Source organism: Vigna unguiculata, chromosome 7 (genome assembly GCF_037176805.1).
Source record: "Vigna unguiculata cultivar grain cowpea cultivar isolate G323 ecotype 2 chromosome 7, ASM3717680v1, whole genome shotgun sequence".
Taxonomy (NCBI): domain Eukaryota; kingdom Viridiplantae; phylum Streptophyta; class Magnoliopsida; order Fabales; family Fabaceae; genus Vigna; species Vigna unguiculata.
Window position 1 is genome coordinate 42,294,274 of NC_140798.1, and position 9,417 is coordinate 42,303,690.

The 9,417-nt window shown below is 29.7% G+C and overlaps 1 protein-coding gene across 1 annotated transcript; it reads left to right on the plus strand.

Annotated features, from left to right (window-relative positions):
- The first annotated feature begins 3,343 nt into the window (after positions 1-3,343).
- On the plus strand, positions 3,344-7,875 carry LOC114191057 (uncharacterized). The gene is made up of 5 exons (XM_028080213.2): positions 3,344-3,720; positions 3,819-3,960; positions 6,274-6,365; positions 6,485-6,587; positions 7,434-7,875. The coding sequence occupies exons 1-5, from the start codon at positions 3,433-3,435 to the stop codon at positions 7,610-7,612; spliced, it is 804 nt and encodes a 267-aa protein (XP_027936014.1). The 5' UTR covers positions 3,344-3,432; the 3' UTR covers positions 7,613-7,875.
- Positions 7,876-9,417: the final 1,542 nt, after the last annotated feature.

The window sequence follows — 9,417 nt, forward strand, 5'->3', positions numbered from 1 at the left end:
ATGGGTCTTTATTCTTATATAGTGTTCCACTTTCTCATTTTTAGTCAATGTGGGACTTACAATCACACTTGGATTCCTAACAGTATCATTTAAAGATAAACTTTCGGGCTACTTTCAATTTTTAGTATCTAAAACGTGGTTTTGAGGTTTTAAACATGAAACCTCTGTAAGTTAAATGTGAATATGTAATTAGTATAATTAAGTTGAAATCACTCTAAATAGTTTCATTTACCTTTTATTTCTAAAATATTACTTTAACTTTTAAACTTGAATCCTAGGTAAATGCGAGTATATGATTTCATTTTAAGAAAAAAGCTATTTTGAGTAGTTTTAATTTTTAAACCTAAAACATGATTTTGAGGCTTCACCGTTGATATAATCATGTTATATCTTAATAGAGATGACAAAACGGGACATATTAAGTGGGTTGGCCCACTAGAAAAAAATGCATGACATGTTGACATTTTATATTTATTGGTCCACTTAAGTTTGACCGCACAAGTTCAGAACAAAGCGGGACATGCCAACATTTTTTAAGATTCTCAGTTCTCACTCTTTAACCACCTATCGCGTGGAGGCATCTCTATCTTTGTCGATTGAAAGAGCAAAACTTAATATTTGATTAAGAAAATGTTGTGATGATACAAGAAAAGTACATAAATCATAAATTGTTGGAGAACATGTAAAATGCCATCAATACTTATCATGTCAAGGTCAAACCCGGTAAATTTAAAACCCCTTAAGATGCATAAATTCAAAGATTATTTTTTTTATTTATGAAATCTCAAACATCAAATATTTTTACTTTTATTTATTAGGAGTGCACTCTAAAAAGTACAAAACCTTGAAGTCGCATTCAAAAGAAAAAAAGATAGTGAAACAAAAATGTTGATCACTATGCAATTCGAACCATAATATTCACTACACTTTTTAAAAGTGAAGCATGTCAACCTAACTCATATTTTATGGATCTAAGTAAAAGACGGACCTAATTGGACATATCTTCTAACCATGTAATTTGTATATATCCATGTGTTTGTTGACTTACAATTTATTTTTATTTATCTATTTGGACTTTCGTTATACAATCACATGTGTTCTGTTTAAGCGTCATGTTGCAATTTCTCATGTTTTTTTTTTTTTTCAGAAAACATTAAAATGTACTACACAGTTTTAAAACATTACCTGGCTTTTTAAAGGATGAAAAAAACACATACATGAATAGTTGAGGATAAAATCACATATTAAATGAATATTCACAAAAGTAATGTATTTGATAATCCGTTTTTATAAATATAATGAATACATATATCTGATTTTATTAATAGAATAAATACATATGCATAAATATCAGTTATTAGTTAATAATTATTAGTGAATTTTATTTTAATACCTTTTAACAAATATATTAATCATTAAATTTTGATTTTATATATTTTATTTATTGAAACTTACAAAATTGATTTTTTTTTTAAATTAACTTTTTTAAATTTATATTTTTGTATAGTTCATTTAATACAAAATTTATTTATACGTAATTTTATTAAAATTATATTTTTATCTAAATTTATATTTTAAAGACTTACTTTTGATTATTTTTATTTAAACAGTAAAATAAAATATAACAAATATTTGTGACCATTCATAAATTTGTGGGTATAAACAAATTGTAAATATTTATTCACGAATATCTATCAAATAAGGAGATGCAAATTTTTTAATACAGAATAGATAGGAAATAGACTCTACTTATATCTACACTAACCAGTTATCTTCGATTCGTAGATTTATTATTTCACTTTTAGTAAAACTAATATTTGTGGAACATGACTTTAAATATTAAAATTATATTTAAAACATGATTTATATTTTAATCTTTAGTTTAATTTCACTAATTTAGTATTTTTATTCAAAACTTTAACTTAAAAACATTAATTAAAACAAACTTTAAAATATACTAACCTTTCAAAATATAGTAATATCAATAGCGTGGAAAATGTTTACCATTTATATAAATATATTTTGTAAATTTCACAATAATATATTAATACAATTCTTTAATTCTTTAATAGTTCAAATTATAAAAATATACTATTTATACATGAGCAACTACAATTAATTCACATAATTGCATACAAATAGTTGATACTATACTTGATTACCCAAATACATGTATCTAAAATCGAAATTATTAGAGACATGTACTTGCTGTGTGACCTTTATATTGCTCTTCAAAATTATTATCAATGAGTTTCACCCTATAATCATCTTATATAAATTATATATATAAATTATCGCTTGAACAACAAGGGCTCTCGCTTAAGTTATAAATTATCGTTTGAGTTAAAAAATTAAATAGAGGCAAAAAGAGTTTGACTTTCTCGCTTGAGCAACATAGACTCTCTCTTAAATTAGAGGTTATCGCTTAAGCTAAAACTCGAACATAGAGCAAAATAAAAGTTTGACTAATTTCGCTTTAGATAGATTTTTCTTACTTGAACTACGCTTAAGCTACAAATTATCGCTTAAGCTATAATAATAGATTCTCACCTATTATCAATATGCAAAACAAAAAATGAAAAAAAAACACACACACACAAGTCACTCCAATTCAACCCACTCATCGATTTAACTCATCATGACACAATTAATGAAGAAGATAAGCTACAAAAAACCTAGTTTCCCTTACCTCAAACCAAGATTGGAACAATGAAAAACTTTCAAGATGATTTTTGAGCTATAAAACACTAAATCAATCTAGAGGAGTCAAAAACACAAGAACACATAGAAGAATGAGGTTTTGATCATAATCAAAGCAATAATCAACACCCTAAAACAGATAAATGAGAGTAAGATAGGATTTCGGATGAAGAATTCGTTCAACTAAATTCAAAGAAGACTCTGTCATGAATCCAAAGGTAACATCTAATTCAAAAGAAGATGAGAATCAAATGAGAAAAAGGAAAACAAGATCAAGTTGAAGAGAAAAAAAAAAACTCGAGTTAAGAGAGAGAAGATAATATTGCATTTTAGAACTAAAATAATTAAGCCGAATTTTTACACATGCATATTAATATTCTTTTGTTATTTAAATAAATTATAGGCATAAAGGGTATGTAAACTTAAAATAATAATCTAAAAATTCATACTCAAAGAAATAAGAAGTAAAAAAATAAAATAAAATCAGCCATAAATTAAAATAACATTCATCATAAATATCAACGAATATTTATGTTAAGTAAAGTAAAAGAAAATGAAAAAAAAAGAATGACTTGATATATCTTTATAAATAAAGAAAAAAAAGACAATTGATTATAAAACTAAAATCTAAGCAAATAAATAAATAAATCGGGAAAAATAAAACCCCCTTCCCCTGAACAAAGAGTTGCAGAGTGGAAACGTAGCAGCGGCGGCGGCGGAGAAAGGTTAGAAATGGTTAGCCAGAGGCAGCGATTGGCTCGCAAGCGATTCAAAGCAGAGCATCCTGAACTGTTTCCGAAGGCCGAGCCCACACCCCCCAAAGACCCTAGCAAGAAGAAGAAGAAGAAGAAGAAGAGTAGCGCGTTCAAGCCCAAACGGGCCGAGTCAAAACCCGGCTCCGGGAGAAGACACCCTCTTAGAGTACCCGGCATGAAGCCCGGCGAGAGCTGCTTCATCTGCAAGGCCCCGGACCACATCGCCAAGCTATGCCCCGAAAAGACCGAATGGGAGAAAAATAAGGTCTTATATTCTCTTCCTTCGCGCTATACATGTTATTAACCCTATTTTCACGCTTTTTGTGATCGTCAATTAACGTGGTTTATGTTAGGGTGTTGCAGATATGTTTACGGTGTCGTCGACGCGGTCATAGAGCTAAGAACTGCCCCGAGGTGCAAGATGGCGCCAATGATGTCAAATATTGCTATAACTGTGGGGAAACTGGCCACTCTCTCTCGCTCTGTCCGTACCCTCTTGAGGAAGGTTTGTTAATGTGTATCCACTTTTTTGTGTTTCTTCATCATATGAGTGTGATGTACACGTAGGTCTGCACTGATATATAGCATGTACATTGTAAGTTTTGGGGCTTTTAATTGAAATCTATACGAAACAGTTCTGCACAAGGTTATCAAATAGAGACTCAGATAATGAATAGTCTATCATTTGTATAGAATTGTATGATTTGTATACAACGAAATAGGAAATATTGCTTCATATACATAGTATAGTTGATATATAGTGTTCAATGCAAAGAATTTAAACTTGAAATAGATCAAACAAGTTAAGCAGAAGTCAGATAAAACAAAACTATTAGTTAATACATTGAACGAGTGAGTGCCAAATAACAAAGGAATAACTAAATAGGATAGGTTCACAAGTTTTCTTTCAATTCCTTTTTTTTTGTTTAAAAAAATTTAAACTCTCGTCACCTTTTAACCCTTTTCATGAGAACTGGTGAAAAAGTATTAGAAAGACATAAATCTTTGAATCGTACCAATGATAATATGGAATTAAACATTCACTCATGTTTTGTAGGATACCAAGTCATTTAAAATTCATCTTATGCTATGAATCAATAGATAGCCAAATTGTATTGAATTGTAAGATTCGAACCACGAAACATAAGAGTTTTGTAATTATAGTTGTGTACAGATTTCTAATTGTTCTCTAGGGCCTTTTAGGTTACACCTTAAGATCTTGTAAAGTAAGTACATGTTATTTAAGTGCGTTCATGTAAGTTACATTGTTGGTCAGAGGAGAAATATCACAAAATAGTATTTTATACAAGTGGTAAGCTGTTTTCATAAACTATCTTAGAGAACTTGTTAAAGTAAGCTGAAAACAACTTATCATCGACATGTAGTGCTTATGTCTGCGTTCAAATAGACTATGAATAAACTCTTCCAAATGGGAAGTAGATGGGTAGATAATGGTGTATACTACAAGTTATAAACTTTCATTTTACCTTTGCCTTTGATTATACAAGTGCGAGACTTGTCAAGAAGGGATAAGTTGTTTCACAAATAACCTTAGAACCGTACAGGCTTCCAATTTAATCTGTAGATCTGTTTCATAGATTGTATGGCATACATATGCATTAACACTTGCTTACTATTTAATCTAGGGCACACTGATAATGCAATGAAACAGTTAACTTTGTCTGAAAGCTTGATTGGTTTTAAAATATAAAGTATTTTCAACGAAAGCTGTGTGTCTAGTAACTTTTAGCAATTTCTTCCAGGCAAGTGTGATGTGGATGTGATCATTCATGTATGTACTTTGCCCGAGCTTTCAGGATTACGACTTATTTAATGGTCTCAAAAGGTTAAGTTTGATATGGGATTTTAAAGTATGGTTTCGGTAGTCACATGTTTTTTTGTAAAGAATTAAGTCGGGAATGTGTTTATGCATCTACTGAAAAATTTCTGCAAATGCTCAGTTTAATTTTCAAAAAAGATTTGTATATTTAAAATAGAAAATATATATTTCTTTCAATGTTTGCTCTCCTTTCTTGATAATAGGATTTCATTTAGTACCTATTTGGTTTTAAAAAAAAATGTCTTCTGTTTGAATTTCTTATTTTCACAAATAATTACGGAATTTCGCTTTATTTTAATTTTCTTTTCTTTTATCAAATACTAGGAAATAGTAAAAACAAGACTTTGATGTAAAAGCAAGAAAAGGAATAATTTGTTACTTTTTGTAATTATTTGTCAAAGCAGGAGACCTCAACAGAAAATGTCTTCTCAAACTAAGCAAGCCATTAAAATAAACTCTTCATATTAAAAGCTGGTTTTATGGCCATAACTTATATGTGGTTTTTTTGCTTAGCATGTAACTGTATATTTTTGCAGCTGGTTAATTAGCTCCTTTGTTGAGAATGAATCACATGAAGTTTTGTGGCAAATTGTGGGATTTTGCTTTAGTTAAACATAAAAGATTAGAGTGCTTCATTGCTCCTTAGTCAATGTTAGTTCCAAAACTCCAGTAATATTCTTGTTTGTTTTCTCCTAAGACAGAGGAAAAGCAAACAGGCTCACATCATTATTTTCTCATGTTCTATATTTTTTTTTTTGGTGTTGTTCGATTAGTTTTTATGATATGTTATTACGTGTTCTTTTACTATTGGGTGATGACTGGCTTCTCTACTATATTTTGGCTTGTAAATTTGTGCCCTAATTGTTGCCTTTGATAAAGCCTTATCTTCTCAATTTTCATTCTGATGGTGTGCTTATTTATGGGTTCTTTAATTTCTTTTCTCATGATATAATGTACATCGTTGCATTGGTGATGCAGGAGGGACAAAGTTTGCCGAGTGCTTTGTCTGTAATCAGCGGGGACACTTGAGTAAAAACTGTCCTCAAAATACTCATGGCATTTATCCAAAGGTATTGCTATTTCATTTAACACTACACCTTTAAGAGATAAATAGCAATATTAGTTGAATCAACAAAACTTGTCTCCTGTACGGTTTTTCTAATCTGTTGCAATTATTTATTTATACTAGGGTGGTTGCTGTAAAATTTGTGGTGGTGTTACACATTTGGCGAAAGATTGTCCGGACAAAGGACTGCGAGGATCTGTTGCTGGTAATGGCCCTGCTGGTAGATGTAAGTTTTTTGGGAAGAAGCTTGAATGGATTTTCTACTACTATATTTGTGCTTTTTCATATCAAGTGCTTTATTTTTGTGTAATCTGCTCGGAATCCATTTTCATTTATTTACTTATCTAAACAAGGCTAACACTAGTCCTGTTTTGCTGCTATTATGCAGTTAAATTCGATGACTGTAGTAGTTTTTTACTGTAATGTTAACTAATTACAAGTAGTGAAAGTGCATTTGTTCCTTTGGCACCTTAGGATAAAGTAGAACAGTTTCAATGCACAACTGCTTCTCCAACAATAGTGATATTTTGGCGCTTTAATAAATTATTCTTGTCCTAAAATAGATTTTGAAATTCTGTTCTTCATACCTGACTTTGTGGTTATATAAATTTGTTGCTGGTAAGGGAAATAATGTCAGTTGTGATAGGCTTGAATTTTTATTGCCATGAGGACACTGGACAGTTCTACCTTTTTTCATTTTGTTGGATGCTGATCTTCAATTATTTTATCTAATTCAACTGTGCAGTGGTCTTATTAGAAGTGAGCACACTACCTTTTTTTGCAATCCCTGTTTGAGCTTCACCCATGAAATATACATTGTCATAAAAAATGGACTAACATTTACTTAATGCCTGGCGGTGGGTCGAAGTATACTTTTAAGAAAAAAGATTTCCACCATGGAAATATAAATGAGCTCTCATTTTTGGAGTGATCATGCTGAACGTGAACTCGTTTTGTATACCTCAGAATTTTATAGCATTCAGTTATAATTTATTGTGTTGTATTTGATTGCTACACATTTACATGGAAGAAAGGTGCTCTAAAATATGCTGATGACTGTTCCTTCTTTCAGCAATGAGAATTGAAGAGGGTCCAAGGGGCAAGGTTACCAAATTTATTAGCGGTGATGATATTGAGGATGACTTCATGATGGATGACATACGCAGTGGCGATAATAACAAGTCAGCAAATTCAAACAATGGCAATGTAAAAACAACGAAGAAAGATCCTAAAGTTGTGTTCTTTAACTAAGGATACTTATCTCAATGTATTGTGTGGACACTGGTTTCCACTCTCCATTTTTGTTTCCTATTCTGCAATGTGCAGAATTTCTTCCAGAATGAATGTAATGGCTTCTGCAAAGTCTCCCCTAGAGTTTGAAGAATTGACATGTAAACGAGGATCGGGTCTCATCGCGGACCATAGATTTTACAGTGATTTATGAGATGTAGCTCAAAATGTAACAATGTTTTTTGGTACAATTGCTAGTCTTTACTTGTTGATTGACTTTCGCAGCATTGTTTTTCACTACTTTACATTTTATATGGGTTAATGTTAGTATGCAACAGTAACTTTCTCTCATTAAATTTAGAGATATTTTCTGTGGGATCATGATTTTATGTAACTATATGAACATTTTAATATACAAAATCTCACCTACACGTTTTTAAAAGGACTTTTAGTGCATTCAAGCAAAATAGTTTGATTAATCACTTATCATGTGTATATATTGGTGGCAAAACGGGTGGACCAGAACTGGTTAAGAGCCTTGGCATCTTGATTACCATCACATACAAATACATATTAAGCTTATAATTAATTATATAATATTTTCCAAGTTTTTAACAAATTAATTAACCTCTCTAATTTAATAAATTAAGTGACTTATCATTATGGTTTGTTAAATTGTTTAACAGTAATGGAGTATTGAACTTAATTTATAAGTATTTGTAATTTAAATTATGATATTAGTTTTTAAACAAGTTAATATTATTTTGAATTATAGCTTGCCATCCTGAAGTGTGTTCACGTTATTTTTACAATTGAAAACTAAACATGCTTAAATTGTTTTTGTGAAAGTGTGTAATAATGTGTTTTTCTCTGAAATTTTAGAATTTGATTGGTATCCCCATGAGTTGGAATAAATCATCCTCTTATATACTCACATAAAAAGGAGAATCTATGTGAAATGTATCAAATTTCGACGTACTTTAGGTGCATATTTGTCCCACGAAAACAGAATCAAACAGGCTTTAATTTTGGACGAATTAGGTGCAGGACTATTAATTATTTAGGATTTTTTCCCTAAAAAGACCTAATAAAAAACGAAAATTTCCAAATCAATATCAATATGATGACAAAATATTTATTAGAATAGATCTGATTTTTTTGAAGGTAAAAATTAAGCTATCGGGAAATCAAATAACTCGTGTGATAGGGTAGTGGCCATAAAACAGTTAAAAATTCGACTCGAAATATAATTTTGATATGATTTTTTTTTTCATTTTTTCGGAAATACTATTTAAAAAAATATTATTTTGAATACTATAGATCAGTAATAATACAAGTAGTGTTATATTTAAATTATTAATTTTAGTAAAATTATTATTATTAGTATAAAACATCTTAAGTTTATAATTTTATGATATAAACACTTTGTTTGGGAATTTTTCATTATATAGGAGAAAAATTAAAAAAAAAGATTTGAAGGACAAAACAAGCAAAGGAATACCCGCATTTAGCACATAAGATCCGGTGCATTATAAATTTGTCATCTGTGAAGGGTTATTTTTGGTTTTTAAATTTACTTTTGAAATAACGATTTTTCCAAATTTTGCTGAAAGTGAAAAAAAAGTGACTGATATTTTCATAAATGTTTTAAATAATAGATTATAATATATATTGAAATAAATTCTTACTGTCACTTATGATACAAGTTATTATATATATTTTTTATGTAATAAATATAATTTTTCTTATGTAATAAATAATAGGTTAAATTATACTTTTAGTCTCTATTTTCGTAGTAAAATTTGAATTTGGTCCCTCAATTATTT

What these genes read in the sequence shown, in the direction of transcription:
- LOC114191057 (XM_028080213.2), top strand. Translation starts at nt 3,433, where the DNA reads ATGGTTAGCCAGAGGCAGCGATTGGCTCGCAAGCGATTCAAAGCAGAG. An exon ending in CCGAATGGGAGAAAAATAAG is followed by an intron (nt 3,721 to 3,818) that starts GTCTTATATTCT and finishes AGGGTGTTGCAG; the next exon opens with ATATGTTTACGGTGTCGTCG. An exon ending in CTCATGGCATTTATCCAAAG is followed by an intron (nt 6,366 to 6,484) that starts GTATTGCTATTT and finishes TATTTATACTAG; the next exon opens with GGTGGTTGCTGTAAAATTTG.